The sequence below is a fragment of the Python bivittatus genome, unplaced genomic scaffold (genome assembly GCF_059951505.1).
Source record: "Python bivittatus isolate LINGU-HERP-01145 unplaced genomic scaffold, Pbiv_v1 ctg000050_np1212, whole genome shotgun sequence".
Lineage (NCBI taxonomy): Eukaryota > Metazoa > Chordata > Lepidosauria > Squamata > Pythonidae > Python > Python bivittatus.
In genome coordinates, this window is record NW_028277033.1 from 7940595 (window position 1) to 7959873 (window position 19279).

A 19279-nucleotide genomic window follows, 5' to 3' on the forward strand; every position below is an offset into this window, starting at 1 on the left:
AGCCAGTGGCATTCACAGGAATTCTCTCCATCTCAGAGTTATGACCCATTTTTCTAGGGTTTTCTTCCTTCATTGAAAGACAAGATTAATGGGATCCATGCATTATTCATTGCAACTGATGATCTCATAATAGAGGATGGCTCATTATTTTAAGGATACTTTGCATAAAAGCACAGGCTAAACTCTAGCAGTGATTTAAGATACAAACAGCTTTGGCCTGATATTACCTTTTGTCCCAAACCACAGCAATGCATCCCAATGCTGCAGCTGTACAGCAGTGTTAACCTGGTTTTAATCTGATTGAGATTTCACCGGAAACAGCCAAGATCTTTTGGTTTTCCCCGGGACTGGAAAATGCTGCTGCTGTTAATGTCAACTGTTATTGATGTCATCAGCTTCACTATCATGTGAACATTGTAACTTCCCTTTGGAAAGTTTGGGAATTATTTATTTTATTTGCTGATGTTTTTCTTTATGTCCTCCGTTTTTATGTTGCTTCAGTCGACAATGTCTCTATCTTCTTTTAGGTTTTGTGTCTCATATCACTGAATTTATTTTGCAATTTTAGCTTGGACTTGTTTTGTACCCCAAATTGGGATACGCAGTGCAGAAATGTGCCGTTATCGTTGCTCCTTTGCTTCTTGTTCAGGAGAATGTGATATGTAAATGTAAAGAAATGACTATAATTCTTCTACTTCCCCTTGTAGCTAGTTATAATGCATTGCAAATTTGCTTTCCACTTCAGCCAGCTCATTTATGTTTTCAGCTGTTTGCATAACTGCGGTTAAAAAAATAATATGTTCCTTCTACTCTTTGTCACCTCTCTGTGCCAGCTACAAATTCAGTAGCTTGAATTACAAAAATAGTATGCAAAGCTAAAAATGCATTACAAAAACTGTGCAGAAGACAGTTTGCTTTCAATATAGTTGTACTAATGCTTCACGCACACTTTTGAGAAAAATGGTTTCTACTCTGAAATCTTCTTTGTAATGTTTAATGAATGGAAAGTCCCTGGAAGTCATTGAAAATTCAAATGGTAAGACTTATTCTTGACTTTATACAGAAATATGTATATATAAAATGATTGCAGCAGGATTTTTATAGGAAACCTGGAGGCGAGGGGATGCATATGAGGTCCATTTCAAAGGTTCCACTCAATTGGAAAACATATCTGTTTGGATTCAAACACTTGAACTGATTATTATTATTTTTTTAATGATCCAGTTGTGACATTTGAACTGATTTGGATATCTGAATCTAACCCAGTTTGATTCAAGCATTTTTTATTAGTAAAAGACCAGTATCTAACCATGAAGGCATCTGAATTTATTTGTATTCAATGGGATATATTTAATTTGATTCATCAAGTGAAATTGATCCCCTGAATCAGTTGGAATCAGTTTAAAACCATTTAGAATGTCTAGTAGTCAAAGAGACCTAATTAATACACCGATTAGGGATGTCTTCAGGATATGGTCAAACGAGTCAAGATGATGGTGCAAATGTGACATACTTGAAACCATAAGTAATAAATGAATAAAATCTCTGAGATATTAAATAGTCCAAGCCACCCATCAGATTAGAGAACACTGAGCTAAAAAGGTTTAAAACATCATAAAATGGAACCTTACAACTCAGGCATGGATTGAGAGTTAACTTAATTAGCCATTATTAAGATGTGGTTTCCAAAAATCTTGTAATGAAGAAAATAGAGACATTTTGTACAACTATATGCTGAAATTTGAAGTGTTCCAGATTTTGAAATAGAGAAGCTGTTTGGTCTGGGTTGACATTTACCTGAAGAGCATTTTGTCTATGCCTGAGTGGAAATAAAGATGAATACTTGAAGCTCAATGAGATTCTATATTTTCCGTACAGGACAGATTCTCACCAGGAGTGATTACATGTTTGAGAAGCTCTGCAATTATTTAACTGACAAATTACATAGGTGAAATTTGAGGTTGAAGAGAATGAAAATAGAGTTATATTCTATTTAAACTAAAATAGAATTTAGTTTATAGTCTAGTTTATAACAAAAATAAGAGTTACACTGGTAATTAAACTAGATTTGTACTGAAAGACTAGAGTGTGGATTTAAAGATCATATGCATTGAAAGAGTATATATACATATCTCATAACAAAAAAAAATGCAACGCTTTCTAAGAAAATATCTTCTGCTTCTTCTTAAGCTCTGTGAGAGATTGGCTTCTGGCCATTGTTTGCTCTATGACAACTAACTGTATTAGGAGGAAAATGTTAATGCTTTTATTTAGAGGAGAAACAATTTAAATTTCCATGTAATTTTGCACATCTGTTTAACCCTAGATGGTGTTAGCTAAAAGAATGCAAACATTGACACCTATGCAAAAGCCTAATTGCATATTCAGTCATGTTCTCCATAACTCATTCACCATTTCAATTTATTGCTGTTTATCTAGTGCTTATTGTGAAACAAAATGGCATCGCGTGTATTCAGTCATGTTGCACTAAAAATCTTTCTGGAAATATATTGAGTAGAATCTATATTTGGATTGTTACTGAGACGTGGATTATTTATTTTATTGCATTGCACCTTACATTCATCAACATTTGTGCATTGCAATGGTATACACAGGAAGGAAGGAATATTTTAACATGACTTCCTAGATAAATAAAAAATATTAGACAGGACTTCATTGCTTAGGAATACAGCACATTTTTAAAGAGTATGGAAACAAAAAACAAAAATAGTGGAACATCCTCCAGATTTTTATTATCTTTATTTTACTTTTGGAACCTTGAAGAGCTCACTGCAAGAAACTATTCTGGGTTTGGGCCTTTCCCAGCCTGCAAACATCTATACTAGCTTCAAATGTCCTGCCTTTTTTGACAATGCCTGCCCTGCTTCTGTGGCCTCTGTTTTCAATGTAAGATAATGAGGGACAAAGCCCAACATGTTTAATAAATCTTGAGGACACTCAGATGCCTTTAGATGATGTCAGAGGAAGGAAGAAAATGCTACCTCGAAACTGGTAATATCTAAAGACCCTTGAAGACATAAGGGGAAAAAAAGTAGCTACTATGTGTTTCTGTCATGGTTATGTTCAATTAGAACTGGGAAAACATCCTTCAAGGGCTATTATTCCAACAATCTGGCTCAGCTGAGGATTTAATAGGCCAAAAATCCAGGTGATTCCTCAAACCTACCTACTGTACTGCTAGCTCTGAGTTTAAGAGCTCCTGTTCCTTTCTGAATGGTTTGCAAGCCCAGTTTCCTGCATGGCTGGGAAACTGAGGAACCTATGGAATAATTAGAAAATTATCCATCTGAACTTTCAGATGGTGGAAGGCCAGGAAAGCATAAAAGTGGGTGCTGAGAACTTCTGAGGGTAAATGAGGCTTTATCAGCAGTGCTCCTGCCAGGCCACTTTGGGCTCCTGATCCCAGGAACATCTCACAGCAGAACCTGAGATCCTTGAAGTCACAGTTCCCACAAAACCTTAGATATAGTCCTGGAGATGTTCCAAACATTTCCAGGAATAAATAGATAAGATGATGAAATGCATATTAGTTGAAGGTAATTAATTAAATTTAGCTTTTGTCCTGATCCTGCCACTTTTTTTGGAATACAACTCCAAACCTGCCACCTAAAGGACAGGTCAGTCCTCACCCTGGAAAAGTTGTTCATCTCTAACATAGGCAGACCAATGATCTACCTTAGTTTAAATAAACTACATTATATTCATCTAAGCCACCATAACTGGGGGGGGGGTTCATTCTGCACGACCTAAAGTTAATTAGAACACACATGTGCCATGAGATCTCATTGCACCTGTGCATTAGGATCCAAGCTTAGTGGAATCAAGATCCTCAGGAGGTGGGCTCTTTTTCACTGGATATATTCTAGTTATCAAGGAAGTGAGGACCACTTATCAGAAGTAAACTGGAAACTTTGCATTTAAGCTCCCTTCAAGCTGTACAGTACCATGATGGGCAGCTTTGAAAGGGCCACCCAGTTTAACCTTTTCCCTTGTATTCTTTGCATTTTCTTGGTTACAGTATTCAACAACAAGAAGACATCCAGAGCCAGTGATGGGGAAAATGATGGAATCTAGTTTTTCAGGAACTCAGTCCTTCCCTGAAGCTTTGTCTGCAGACAGAGGAGGACAGGCTGTAAAGCCGCATAGGTAAGAACATGGTTTTGAATTGGCATTTCTTTTGTAAGACAAATGCAGGGCATGTGGCTTGGGAAGCATTTGAGTTCAGGAGGCCTTTGAGGAAGCCTCACTCTATTTGTTAAGCAGAGGGCAGGGAGAAACGTCCATTATAGATGTAAAAGCCATTATTTCAGCTGTTGGATTTCCACTTTTTTCTTTTCCATAAAGGGCCTAGAGGAAGTATTAAGGTAAGGGTTCCATCAAGTCAGAGTCACAGACCACCGAATAGGATAATTGTATTCCATTACCATATAGGATTCCTTCCTCAGCCCGTCCTCATATCAGTTCATGAAGTTAATGACTCACCCACCCACAGGCAGGCTGCAAAGCTCACTCGTGCTGACAGGGAGTATTCAGTATGAAAAAGGGCTGTTCTGCATAGTGCCTGTAACCAGCAAAGGCTGGTTAAGGGTGGCTTTTCTCTTGTTTGTTAGGGACTGAAAGCAAAGGGGCATTATAAGGCGGGTGGGTCCACATGAACATTTGCTCAGCTGATGACTTAACAAAGGAATGCATCTTCTGTAGCTTTACAGCTTTAGCTGATAATAATTTTTATTTGTTTATGCATATATGTATACATTGCATATGTGTGTGTATATGTGTGTGTGTGTGTGTGATCCACACACATACAGTATCTGTCTGTCTGTCTGTCTATCTGTCTATCTATCTAAAAATGGAAAATATTAATTACACCAAGCACAGCCCTGTTAATTGTATGCTCTTTATCATTGCGAGATTTGTTTAACAATAAGGCAAAGATAAACTCTTTGGAGATCCTTTTTCCACCATAGTTTAGTTCACCTAGCTGGCTTCAGTGTGTTCAAATAAGTAACCCAGAATTAAAAGAAAGGCAGAAATCAGGCAGAATGCTGAGAGACTTGACTGAATTTGAAAATCGTATAATGTGTGACTTAGAGCACCTGCTGAATCTTATTTATCAGTTGCTGGTGAAATATGATTCAGAAAGTCAGAGACTGTATGATGAAAGGGATGCAGACTTTAGAATTAGTAATAGATATGCAAGAATGGGAATTCCAGTGGTAGAAGAAGATTTAATTTTATCCTGAATACTATACTTACAGAGAAAATTAGTGTAAGATGTTCCATTGTTGGCATCTTACCCTAGTCTTACTTGTAAACATGGATAATTCATTTTCTGAATATTGCTGGAAAGATAACAATCAGGCTGGATCATTCTTTCATATACAACATCAATGTTATAAAGCTCAACAATTTTTGAATCTTAAAAGGTGAATTCCCTTTTCAATCTGTGACATTTTTACTAAAAGGTACAAAACCATATATTCCGACAAAGTAGAGGGAATTAGCTTCGTATATGCTATGTGCTGCAAGGTTATTTTATGCGAAAGGATGTTTAACCCCTTCTGCAGAAGAATGACTGACTAAGTTGTGGAAGTATGCTTTGATGTGTAGAATAACTCTGTATCATACAGGTAGATCCAACACAGAATTTAATTCAAATTTGAGACGATTCCTAGACTACAATTCAGTCCATGTATTTGTACCACATCCAAAATCTGAGTTACTATCTGCATAATATGTATATTTCAATCTTACAGGACTTCTTAAATTAGAACAGACTTTTAGCAGTCTGGACAGAATTTATTATACTTCATAATTTCATTTTATGAATTATGCTGTGCTGACCATGATTCCCGATATTTATCCCTTGCTCAAGCAACTTCCAACCTTTTAAAACAATACAGTGTATTCATTATTCACAATCAATTAATGATTTTGTTGTTCAGTCATTAAGTCGTGTCTGACTCTTCGTGACCCCATGAACCATATTGCGCCAGGCCTTCCTGTCCTTCACTGTCTCCCTGAGTTTGCTCATCCTGGAATATTATAATTTCTATATTTGTAAATCCCCTGTTTATTCATTTCCTATGTTTTTACCCTGTTCTTTTCTTATTTTGTTCTTTTGTGCTTTCATATTTGTCTGTTCTCTCTCTCTCTCTCTCTCTCTCTCTCTCTCTCTCTCTCTATATATATATATATATATATATTATAACACACTTATCTGTGCCCAGGTATTTAATTTATTTATATATATATATGTGTGTGTGTGTGTGTGTGTATATATTAAATACCTGGGCACAGATAAGTGTGTTTGTGTCATATATATATATATATATATATAGAGAGAGAGAGAGAGTGAGGGAGGGAGCACTATTGGTGGATAGATAATCATCTGGACTATCCAAAGCTTCAGTGGGGTTATTTGAATCCAAGGTAACTGGAACAAATCACCCCATCAAACAATGTTTTTACATACTGACTGCATGGATTTACAGTATACCATACAATTCTACCTTTTTACTCAAGGCAGCAGAGAACATTTAAAACAAAAATGAAAAGAGGTAGGTTTTTTAATAGAATCAGTAAAGTTGATCACTTAAAAGTTTGGTGAAAGAAACAAGTTTTTAGCATTTTTATAAATCATGGGAGAGCGGGGGGCAAACATCCGTCTCTTAGGAGAGTGTTCCACGTAGGAGAAGGCCCTGTTTTGCACAGCAGTTGGTTGAGTTTCTAGCAATGGAGGTGTTTTTGAAGGAATCTCTGCTGATGATTTAATTAACAGGGAAGTTCTGTAGTAGGAGAGGCCATCAGGTCTTAGGCTTTATTGGTCAATATTAACACATTAAATTGTGCCTGGCAGGCAACTGGGAGCTGGTGCAGATCTTTCTGCATTCATTCATTCATTCATTCACTCATTCATTCATTCATTCATTCATTCATTCATTCATTCATTCATCTGCCAAGTTTAATCAGATGCTTTTCAAGTGCAGCCTCATGTGAAGCACATTGTAGTCACACTTCCTGATCTGCCTCTCTGGCCCTTGAGGGGTTTTCTGCACTTGGACCAGAACCACCTGTGTTGAAAAAATGCAGCCGAGCAGGACCAAGCAAAGCTAATGGTGCAGCATATTGATTTTTTGAGCAGTGAGGCAGATCATGTTGCCTCCATTGCTTGAAGTTAGCTAACAATGTGGATCACGTCTAATTATTGCTTGTTACTTCTTATTGCCTTGGCATTCTGCTTTTCTCCAAGAAATCAAAGCAAGGTACAAAAGTGTTTCTTCTACTTTCTTCCCATAATAACAGCCTTACGTGATAGGATGGGTTTAGAGAGTGAATAACTGGCACGAAGTTGAGTTCCAAAGTTGAACTGGGACTTGAACCAGTCTCCTGAGCCCAAGTGTAACAGTTTAACCACTGCATGTGCTATGTCGTACTCATAATGAGCAATGAGTTAAAGAGATTCGAGTTAAAGAGATTTGAGCCTGAGCTGATTAATAGGCTTGCTTTTGTACTCCTTACAAATCAGATATTAAATATATCAAACTTTTGGGGGGAGGGGGATGGGAATAGGCTTTCAAATTTCAGTGATTAATAAACCTCAAGTAGATGTTCTTCATCATGTAACTCCTTATAAGTTACTTTATGCTATTAGATTATGAGTACTACATAGGTGATATATTAGTCATCTGTCTGATTTCATACTTTGGTCCTGCATCTTCACTAGAGTGATGTACAGCACTTTTGAAATACTTCATAATTTATTTTTGCTCCTGCAGTATTTTTGAGATTATGCACAAAAACTGGAAGTGCAAATGTTAGAATTATGACCATTTAGTGTTCCTGAACAGAATTCTGAATATCCATTAAGCAAAGCAGTTGTAGAAGTTCTGAGAAGTTTTTAAAAATTATAGGTTGCCATTGATCAGTGAAGGAATTATATGCCTTTATGAGGTACAGAAAGTAGATTTTGTTTCTCGTTATTAGTTTTTTATAAACATTATTATTACATTATTATTATTTATCAAATATTATATTAACTATTATATTTTTATAAACATTCACTATTAACTAATATATTATTAGTTTTTTTTAAAAAAAACATAGTAAAAACTAATACAAACTAAACTAGAAGAAAAAAGAAAAAAGTTCAGAAGGTGCAGAAAAAAGGGACTTTTGGAGGAAGAAATGATGGACAGAAGATGGCTCCAAATGCGGAGCTGACAACCATGGCAGAATAAAGAACCAGTGAGTAGACCAGCTCTTCAATAATTCCTCTCTGGACAAGGAGAGGACTTACGATCACCCACAAGTGCTCCAGACAGCTGCTCCTCATGAGGAGACTGCATGATAGTGGTCCCTGGTGGGTTTCAAGCTCTGGGAGACAAGGGAATAGCCATCTTGCTCAAACCATACTTTGTGCCTTTGAAAGGACACTAAGTTCATATACTTCCTTTTCTAATCACGTTTGGAAATTGCTTGTTAACTGCTTTTCAGCTATTAGGAATCTTTGGATCAACAAGTTTGACAGCACTGGGTGAGTTTCCTTCAATCCTTAACAAGATAAAGTTTTAACTAGAAGTTTAAGAACTTTAAAAAAAATGGGTGGGGGGGAGGAATAAACAGCAAAAGGATGATTAAAACTTTGATTCTAGCAAGTTACAAATAGACTCAGAGTCCAGTTAAATTTGAAATAAAATTTTAGAATTAATTATAAAGAATCCTTTCTGTGAGAAAATGCTTTTGTTTTTATTTTTTTAAATAAGATCTTAAAAAGTGGACACTAGAGGGAACTAGAGGGAACTAAAGATTACAATTCAAGGAGAAGGACTGATAAACTTGACTTACAATTACAGAATGAAGCAAAATATTCTAACATTGGACATATTGAAGGATATTATTGAACAGTGGACTCAGAAGTTAATGGTGTCAACAGAGACATCTGCCTCTATGGAAAGACTGTGTCTAAAAGATGTTATGGAAGAGGAACAAGTTTTACCTGACAAGATCAAGACTGAGTTGAAAGTGGATTTACAAAGGACAGGCTACAAGAATGACATGGAACAAGATGCTACACTGGATGTACAAAAGAAACTTTAAAAAGCTTTTACCTGACATAGACATTATAGAGTTTGAAGGCATGGAAGACAACATACAATGACTAGACGCTTTTTGTAAAACCCACTGCAGTAATAAAGATGTGTTGTACCCAAGGCAGCCAATTGAGGAGGTAGTTCACTGGCAAAGCTCAAAGATGAATGCCAATCATATTGTACCTCAAAGTTCAGCAGAAGAGAACAGTTTTCATTTCTATTTCATTCCTGTAGTTCTCAAAAAGCAAAGTATTCCTAATATGTGTGATAAGTAAAATAGGCAGCAGTAGAAAATTGTGGTACCACAAATATTGTGCAGGGAGAGTGTTAAAGGAATAGCAAGGGGTTACTAGAAATTTTGAGGATGCTATGGAAGCAGTAGGAATGAATGGTTGTTGCAATCAGAAGACTATACAAAATCTGTCCCATGTTCTACAGAACATGCCATCCTTTATTTAACTTTCCTGGAAATTTCACCCTATATTACTAAGTAACTAACAATACTGTTTATAAGAAACAACAGGTTGCATTCATGATAGGTCAGCGGGGATAAGAACTCAATTCTTCCTCATTCATATTCTGGAACTGGGAATATGCAAAGACCGACTGCCTCCAGAATCACCCTATGGAAGTTTGGGCTCTTTCCAAAGCTGGGGATCTCACACAAATCTTCTTCCATGGAATAAAAACATTTGTATAATAGTCTCCGTGCTCCCACGATCATATTGTATCCAATATTTTTGTATAATTTTACCCTGAGGTAATTACATAATGCATATTTTAGGCTTCTTTGTTCTTCTTTGAAAATGCAATAAATAAATTTGTTAAAACATTTCCCTGATGTTCTGCCAGAGATCACTACAGTTCAGCTTAGGCTAGCATTTGACAAATGAAAAGTATCCCAGGACCCATTTCATTGCTTAAAGTTGTGTTTTCCACTGTAATAATCAAGTTGTTTGCCAACAAAAGTGAGATTCTGGAGGTCCTAATGCCATCCCAAGGATCCTCCCAGTCAGATACAGACTTCTGTTTCCCATGAAGCAGCCTAGATAAATAATAGCCCACTTTTTCCAGGGTGCTGATCTTGCACAAACTTCTGTATCATGCTTTGGGATTGTGAGTTGCCTAATGTGATAAACTGCCTTTTGATTCTTTCTCACGTTGCCTAAATAACGTTCCCTTTTGTCAAGCTTTCCATGATTTAGTAAACAAAATATGTTTCTGAATGTGGTCATCCATAATGAGATAGATAAACAGTTAGTTTAGCAACCAATTGAGGGAAAATAGGAGATTAAGATGGTTCTCATTGTTATTATTTCAATGGGTTATTTTTTATTCCTTTCTGGACATAATGGCTTCCATTTGCAGCCAAGCTTGTTCAAATGAGGAGAGTGTGTCCCTAGTTAAGCGGAGTTGGTTAGCGGAGAGAAAATATCAATATGAAATCAATCCTATTGGGAAAAAAACATGGTTGACCATTTGATGATTGATCATAGTCTTGGTAAATGAACAGCTGGTTGTAAAGGATAAGAAGAGAGCCAGTTTGGTGTAGTGGTGAAAGGGACTGGATTAGAAGCCATGAGACGGTGAGTTCTAGTCCTGCCTTAGGTGCAAAGCCAGCTGAGTAACTTTGGGCCAGTCTCTCAGATGCCAAACCACTTCTGAAAATCTTGCCAAGAAAACTGCAGTCCAGTCACCAAGACTGACTCAAAGGTGCATGCGCACACACACACACACACACAAAGAATGGTGATGCAAAGTTGACCCGACTTCTAAAATAAATAGAATGCTATTCAAACTACTGCAGTTCATATATTACTGATGTAGTACAACTTCCTTCCAAGAGCTAAACTCTGATGATTTATGTCTCTTTCTTCCCAGGAGTTTCTCTTCATGCTGCAATGCAGGTCAGCAGCCTGGGATACTGCACAGAAATGCCTTTCGAAGGACTCCTCCTTTGCCACGGGGTAGATTCAATGGAATTACAGGACCAGCATACCAACAACTAGAAGAGTCCAAGATCTCAGATCAGGACAATGTACCTTGTCAAGGGTAGGTAGGAAAAACAAGAGAAACCAGCCGTTGCTATTGGGAATTAAACTGAGTGCATGAAGAAAGGTCTGTGAAAATGAAAGAATGAATACTTTTTAAAAGAAATTCACATGTACATCTGGCAGAAGTCTATTAAAATAGCATATATGGTGGGTTCAATCCAAACTTAGTTGCATTTATATTCAGTTTGCTGAAATTAGTGGGACTGGATCTGTGACATTGTATTAGTAAAACATTAAAGAGAAAACCCAAGAACTACTATTTAGTTACTAAAATTGTGGTTACGCAATTCCTTTATTAGGACCAAGCAAAATGCCAAAAGCTTTTCACCAGACAAGATGTTATGGAGAGAAAAAAAATTTAAAAGGAAGGTAGAAGAAAGTTCTAAAATTAGGGCAGATATTTCCATTATGAAATCTGTGATTCAAAATGAGGTTCAAAATGGAGATTCTAGGCTGAGTATATGAGTATATGGGTTGAATTAATCAAACGCATTAAGATCTTAGAAACCATTTACTCCAATTTATCTAGAAATTGAAAACACGGTTCTAGATAGAAAACGTTCTGGACAGTAGATCAGTAGTGAATCCCTATTTAATATTAATCTCTAGGTTGTTGATTTTCATGATGCACTAAGATGTCTTTGATCTTTTGTCATTGTTAGTCATAGTAATTGGAACCACTTGTCTCAGAAATTGAGTATGGCTGTCTAGATAAATCTATTTTCAATTAGGAAATTGTAGCATAATGCAAATGTCCAGGTTTCAGTAGCCACTGCCTGAAGAATGAAGCAAGTAATTGTCCTGTCTCCTATTCAAATATTGGCTTATCTTGAATACATAAATAGGATCAGATCTAGTTATCCATCAGATAAGTCTGGAAATACAGTTCAACTGAGAAGTTAAAAAAAAAAAAAATGTCCTGGAACATGGCAATGGCAAGACACTTCTGGGCTGTTACCAAGAAAACCACATGGACATGTTGATGAAGTCAACAGAGTCCAGCTCTGTTCAAAGAACAGTTTACTTAGTATATGAATCACATATTTTTCTATGTTGCAAGGGATTGTTTCTTCCTTCTTGATATACGGGATAATAAATTGTTCTGCTTTATGCAGATGGCATATGCCTACTGCCACAAAATCCACCAGAGTTATGAAGAGTGTAAAAAAAAAAAAAATGTTGCTTGGCAGAACATCTAAACATTAATTGTGTGTGTGTATAATCTTTATTTGCTACCATTGAGTCCTAAATGGCCACTCAGTTGAACAGACTGTTTTTTCCAGTCACTGGGTATTAACTTTTTTTGCCAGTCAAAATGAGAATGCTCAAGGGAAATAGATGAAGCTTAGGAATGCCCTCAGTTCTCCGGCAGACATTCATTTTCCTAGAGATAAGAGGAACGTTCAGCTAGATTGCTCTAAGTAATTCTATGCATAGTTCCTAGAATGTCTCCCCCAATGAGGTTTAGCCTGAAAAAGTATGAATAGAATTAGAATGAGGGAACTAGAGCCTGTCTGGAAGGCAACCCACCCTGTCTTATCCTTGTAGGGCAAATGACATCAGGAGGGTGTAGAGGCATAGTTAAGGTCATAGGTGAAGGCTGGAGGTCTACCTCTCCCCCAAGTCCCCCTGGTTCTGCACACTCTGGCCTCACCACCTTACTTTGAGGCTTTAGGTAATTTCTGCTGCCATGACTTATCTTCCAGGGAGCATCTCACCTGGTCTCTTCCTCCTAACTGCTAATCTCACTATGTGAGAGATGAAGGGCTCTCATCACCTGGCAGTGAAAGGGTAAAAATGGCTAACCAAGGAGGAACTGATGCCTATATATGCTGGATTGTTTGATTATTAAATTGATTATCATTTTATTGTTATTTTATATATTGTTATTATCCCTAACTTCCTAGGGTCCATTATGATTGAGATGTTGCATAAATGACTACATAAGGAAAGGGGTGGGGAAAAAATAATTCCTATAATGAAATCTCTTGTCATTGTCCTTTGAGGTAGACCAGGTCAAGAAAAAGCACAGCAGAAATTCCAAGAATGTTCTTTACTGTAAGAGGGTGTAATAACAGAACCTTTAAAGCCTGTCAGGGTTTCTCTCTACTCCATCTTATACCAAACAAAATCAAGGTTGGGTTATTTTGAGTTTCCTTCTCATGCTTTCTTCTTCCTCAGGACTGAGTAACCTTTTCTCAAAAACCATCCTTAATGGTCTCATCATCCCATCCTTATTCCAAGGCCAGATCCACATTCTTTCACAGTAGCATAAAGCCACATGAGAAGAAATTTTAGCTCTTCCCCCTTTTGGGAGATAAACCAATCTCATGAAAAGTAAACAAAATCAAAAGTTTATTTTTTATAAAAAGAGTAAACAGAAAATACCATTTTTAACTTTGAATACCCCAAATGCAAAGCTTTAGTGCTGAGGGGGGGAGGGAAGGCAGGCAGGCAGGCAGGCAGGAAGATAAGTTTAACCAACAAGATGGTGCTTTACAAACAGGATGATGAATTAGAGTAAGAGAATACATTGTCTATCTATACCTGTACCAAAGAAAGTTGGAAGCTACTCTTTTTTTCTTATGCTCCCTCTTCTTCCTTCCCCCCCCTTTTTTTCTTTTCCTCCTTTTTTTCCCCTTCCTTTTTTCTTGATTTTTCTGTATTTTAACTTTTTTGGAAAACGTTGTTGTTGTTTAGTCTTTAAGTCGTGTCCAACTCTTCATGACCCCATTTGGAAAACATACTAAAATTTATATTAAAAAAAAATACAAACAGGATGAAGATGATGATGATGGTGGTGGTGGTGGTGGTGGTGGTGATAGACGTGATGATGGTGATGATGATGATGATAGAATTTTAAGGAGGAAAATACTACATCTTCTGAAATATGAAGGATTCATGCCTGTCATCGAACACAGGATTCCTGTGGTAGTATGGGGATATAAAGAATATTAGACTTAACACAGAGAGCAAAAGAAAGTAAAATTTAGCACAGCTTCTGCCTAACACACTCACCTATTTCTTAGAGACAAACTAAATCTTCTGCCTCTTTTCCACGGACCTTCCCCAATCTCTGTGGTCACTATAGCCCTTTATCAGAGCTGCTGGGGAGACGCCCAGCATGTTTATGCTCCATTGGCCTCCAGTTTTGACTTTGCCTTTTCAGAGGACGAATCCATTTCTTTATCTTCCAAGCAGAACTGCTGAAGTGCATGGCTGAGAGAAGGTGTGAATTCAAACTCAGACACTAGCCGGCATTTAGTGTCAGAGTCTGCACATTCATTTCTCAAGTTCAGTAAATCCTTTGGATTTGAATTAGTTAACTGGCAGGGAGGCTGTGGTACTGTGAATGAAGACTGGCTACACACAACCCAGAAACTGTATGGAATTGTACTCCCAACAACATCCATTTCTCCTTGCAGGAGGCCAAATGGAGTTGGAAAATTTAAGGTTTGCCATGCCTTCCCTGCAAAAGGGAAAGACAAGATAAGCAATGAGGCTGATTCTAGTGGTGCACAAGCTGGAGAGTCACGATTCAGAGATGGCATGATTCAGTTTTAGTTTTGTGGCTTGGGATTTGGAGGTGGAAGAACTAAACGTGAGCCATAATGGGTGAATGATCAAAATCCCTGCAGCTTCTTCATTTGTAGGGGAGCGAAGCACAATAATAACACCTGGGGTGGTAGACCTGTTAGAGGACCTCAGACCTGAAAAACATCAGCAGGATGAGTGAAGGACAGTACAACAAACTCCTAACTGTATAACAAACATTTAAAGTTAATATACTGGACCAATGCAGAAAGTATTCACCTGTTTTTCAAGTTAAAAATAAAAACGTTCAATAACTGGTTTTAAAAAGTAAACCCTTACTTTTCCACATACTTTTCTGAATACACATTGGCTTAAAAAGACATACAGTAGAAAAATGTCAATTGCCTTCCCCAGGGTTTCCAAAAACATGGTCTCACATGTCTTCTACTTTCTGATGAATGGCTTTCTTAACTGCCAACACTGGGATGTCTTCTTTAAACATCACCCTCTTATTGGAATTATGCAGATGAGGGCAAGTCTCAGTGGAACATAAACCCACAGGGTTTTGGATTGATGGCCCTGTTCTGTGTAAGCAATCAGAAGGGTTGATCTTGAAAAAGGAGTTTGTTTCCCCAGTAGTCATTTTCTGCAGATAAATGCCAGAAGTGTAGTAATGCTGGTTGGCATAGTTCTATGTCTTCAGAAGCTTCCAGAAGTGGCACTTGAGAAGACAAGTGTAAGCAGGCACGCCAACAGGCATAGAGAGAAAGCCAGGCTGGTGGAGGCAGGCTGGCGCAGAAAAGGTATTATTCAGTGAATTTGCCAGGTGAGAAAGCTGGCCAAATAGCAATAGAGCTGGTATAGGTAAGGAGTCTGGCATTGTGAAGGTACCATTCAGAGTTGAGTAACTATGCCAGATGGAGCAGGTGTGCAGCCTGGAAGCTGTAAAAAGAGCAAGATGCAACATTCATAGTTACTCATTGGACCATTTTGATCAAAATCCAGCTGGGTTGTCATGACACGGCAGGCACTGACAGAAAGGCTGCAGGCTGGCACCAGCAAAGAGGCAAGTGTGGGCATACAAGCCAGCAGGGTTTGGTGGGCACATGAGCAAGAAATGACATATGTATCCACTCAGCAGACTTCTTAGATCAACAGCCCAGATGGCATGGACAGCACAGAGTGAGCACACAAGGCATGCAACTGGAAAGAGTGTGGCCTTGAATATACAATATAAACACAAGATTTCAGAATTAAATCTTGAGGCCTCATTAAAAAAATGGGAGAGTACTTGAAGCTTAAGTATTCCTTGAGCCCAAATGAGTAAAGTTGAGTATTTGAAGACTGCCCCAAACCAATGTCATCCTGACCAGTCAGAGTTGCAAACCTGGAGCTGAACATGCCTTGTAGAGAAACAAATAATTAAACTACAACCAGAAGCAGAAGCAGAATGAGGGGAAACACTCACCTGTTCTGAGGATTCAGCCTGGGTATTCCAGAAGCTTGAGGATTATTTTCAGAAACATTAGCTACTCCACTAACTCAGGGTCGAAGAAGGTAAAATGGGTTAATATAACATCTGCTCTGTTGGGCATCATCTCAGAGGGAGGCATGGCAGAGGGTCTTGACCAAATTGGGATAGATTCTGCCACTTCAACTCCAGTAGTTCACTATAGAGTTCCCTGACATCATCACGGAGTTAAACATAAACAGATGCCCCATCTTCCTTGCTTGGTTGCCTCAAACTTCAACTACAAAGGCCCTCCCCTCTACTCCCATTAAGGAGAGCGTTTGTGGTTTCTGCTAAAGGACCTTACCTGGCCTTGACTTCTGCATGTGATGAAAGAATATTTCCTTCCATTTTCATCTGTCACCAATCTTGAGTTTTCTGGAAAATCCTAACCACCTAACCTCATTCTTCCACTGCTGCAAGAAGATATTGTTCCCACGCATACTCCCTTTCAGCCAAGGTTTACAATGCCAGCCAAATACTTTCTATAAATGTCCCCACAATGTCCTCCAGGACTGGAACATCCACCAAGCAGAAGCTCCTCATGCATCGAAGGACAGATTTCACAAGAAAAAGTATTTGGAAGAGGAGGATAATGCCAGCACGTATGAGCTTGGTGGCCTCAAGAATAGGTCCAACATGATGGTGCTATTCTACTTCTGCTTGCTGAGTGTTTTGCTGACATCAGCCTGCTCAACCAGGGCCACATTATAGACTGGCTGTTGCTGCTTGATAGCATCAGCTACATGGATCTCCACAATATCCTCCCATCAAAGCCCAGCACTATCTGCTTCTCCTTCAGCAGCCTGCAAAATTTTGGGTGGTCCTGACATGTGTACTATTTCTCCTGCGTTCATTGTAAAAGGATACCACTATTTCATCTAACTGGGTCTACCAGATCTGGGTTGTAAAAATCAGGGCAATCACTAGTTAAGAGCCAAGATACATAAAATCCTAATGTCTTCTTGTCCCCAAACGGTTATCCAGATTTTTGCAGCCTAGATCTGGTAGACCTAGGTTTAATAGCCTAGCTAATAAATACGATGTAATCTTGACATCAAAGACTTGATAGCAAAGCTGGCTAATCAGCATGCTTACTGGACAGTCCTTAATAGTTTATTCTTACAGACAATATTTCTTACATCCAGCTGCTGTATTTTAAATAGTAGTATATAGATACTACTATATCTAGTATCTGTATAACTACTTGATAAAAGGAGATATTCCATTAGGAATCCTGTTCCCAGACCACTTTGGTTGCCCTTAAACTAATTTTTAATTTCTTTTCATTGATTTTTAATGTGTAACCAAAAGAAAAAGAACAATTATATATGCAGTGAAACTCAACTTCTTTTAGGTCAAATACACTGGAGTCTTTCTACCAGAGAAAAACATTCTCCTAGCTGATGCTCATAGTCAATGCATTTAAAATTCTTCATGCCTCAATAGATTCCAAATTTTTGGAATATAATTTAACTTCACATTCACATCTTTGACCCTTATTTCTTTTCTCAATGCCCTATTTACAACCTTATGAATATTAAATCAAAAAGATGTCAACACAGAACAGGCCCTAAACATATTTTTTTCAATTATACCATCAGACTTATACTTTGACCTTTATTGCTTCCTGGAACTCAAGCAATTTATTTCAAAAACCATTATAGGCACCACTGGAAAGTTATTATCTTTTCCCTTTAATACTTTAGCAGGGTCTTGGTTCCTATTTTAGTCATAATTCAGTTGCTTTTCCCGTATCAAAAGCTTGAAAACACATTTGGAATATGTTGAGAAGGTGATTCAGATTTGATCCAGACTGTCATGAAAACTTGACATTATGAGACAATCCAACCTTGAAGATTGCTGGCAAACCATTCTTCTGGAATTAATGGGCAAAAAAGGCACTAATACATTGGACAAGCTAATTGCTAATTAAAACATTCAGTGTTTCACAAAAATAATTTGGACAATGTAAAACTGCTGAATGACAACAGATTCAAGGAAAACACCTTGTTCCTAACCCTAGAGTTAACTTTGACTTACAGTTGGAGACTTGTATTATGACTTAAATGGTTAATTCACAATTTGGAATATTGAATTGGAATATCCCATTTCAAAATATCAATGGGCTAGTCCCCCTGATGTAAAATTAAAGGACATGTGGAAGCAAAGTTTTCTGAGAACAGCCAAGAAATCTTCCATTAAGCACAGTACGGTTGCTCAAGCCGAAACTGAGGGAACTGCATGAAACTTTATTTAACAATAACATCAATGTATCTGTCATGTTGACTTGCTGTATCTTGTTAACTAATTACTCTCATATATTTCCCTCCTTAGGTTATCTCCTGGTTTAAAAAGATCACAGAACACTTCAATAAATATGCAACTGCCTTCAAGAGAACCAAGCTCTTATTTCAATAGTGCAGCTCAAAAAAACATGGTGGGCTACCCATCGCCAAGAGCCAATTCTGTTCCCATCATCCCTTCGGTGGGCTTAGATGAAGCCTGCATGCAGACTCAAAACATTTCAGATATAACAGGCATCAAATGGTGCAAAAACTCCTATTCCACTGAAATCGTCAACGTGAGTGCCCCAGCCAGCAGCTGTCTTATTGCAGAACAACAAGAAGTCAAAATATTGTTAGAAACTGTCCAGGAACAGATCCAAATTCTGACCGATGCAAGGAGGTCAGATGACTTTGACCTGTCAAAGGCCAACGCAGAGAACAGTAGAAGTGAAAACACAGCTTTTCTGCCTATGAGCCCTGTGGCAAAATCAGAGCGAGAGGCACAGTTTGTCTTAAAAAGTGAATCGAAAAGAGACTCAGCGTTGATCAAGTGACTTTGACCTGGGGGAGGGTAAGAGGGGGGCGGGGCTGTATGGTTCTGTGCATTTGAAGCTTTGCTAAACAGGAAAGAGAGGAAATTACAAATTATTTATATGCATTAATTTAAGAACATCTACTTAGAAGAAACCAAATAGTCTGTCGCCCTCATCTCAGTCTTTTTTAACAAAATATTTTTTTAACGGAAAGAGTAACCAGGTGGTATTACCCTTAACCAGAAGT

At 37.8% G+C, this 19279-nt stretch overlaps 1 protein-coding gene across 2 annotated transcripts in view; it reads left to right on the forward strand.

The window, feature by feature from the left end:
* NRG3 (neuregulin 3) overlaps positions 1-19053 on the forward strand; it is a 499554-nt gene extending 480501 nt beyond the window's left edge. For both annotated transcript variants that reach the window (XM_088130194.1, XM_088130190.1), the window contains exons 7-9: positions 4040-4167; positions 10995-11165; positions 18549-19053. In XM_088130194.1, the coding sequence (XP_087986320.1) occupies positions 4040-4167; positions 10995-11165; positions 18549-19053 (804 nt within the window). The remainder of the gene's footprint in view (positions 1-4039; positions 4168-10994; positions 11166-18548) is intronic.
* Positions 19054-19279: the final 226 nt, after the last annotated feature.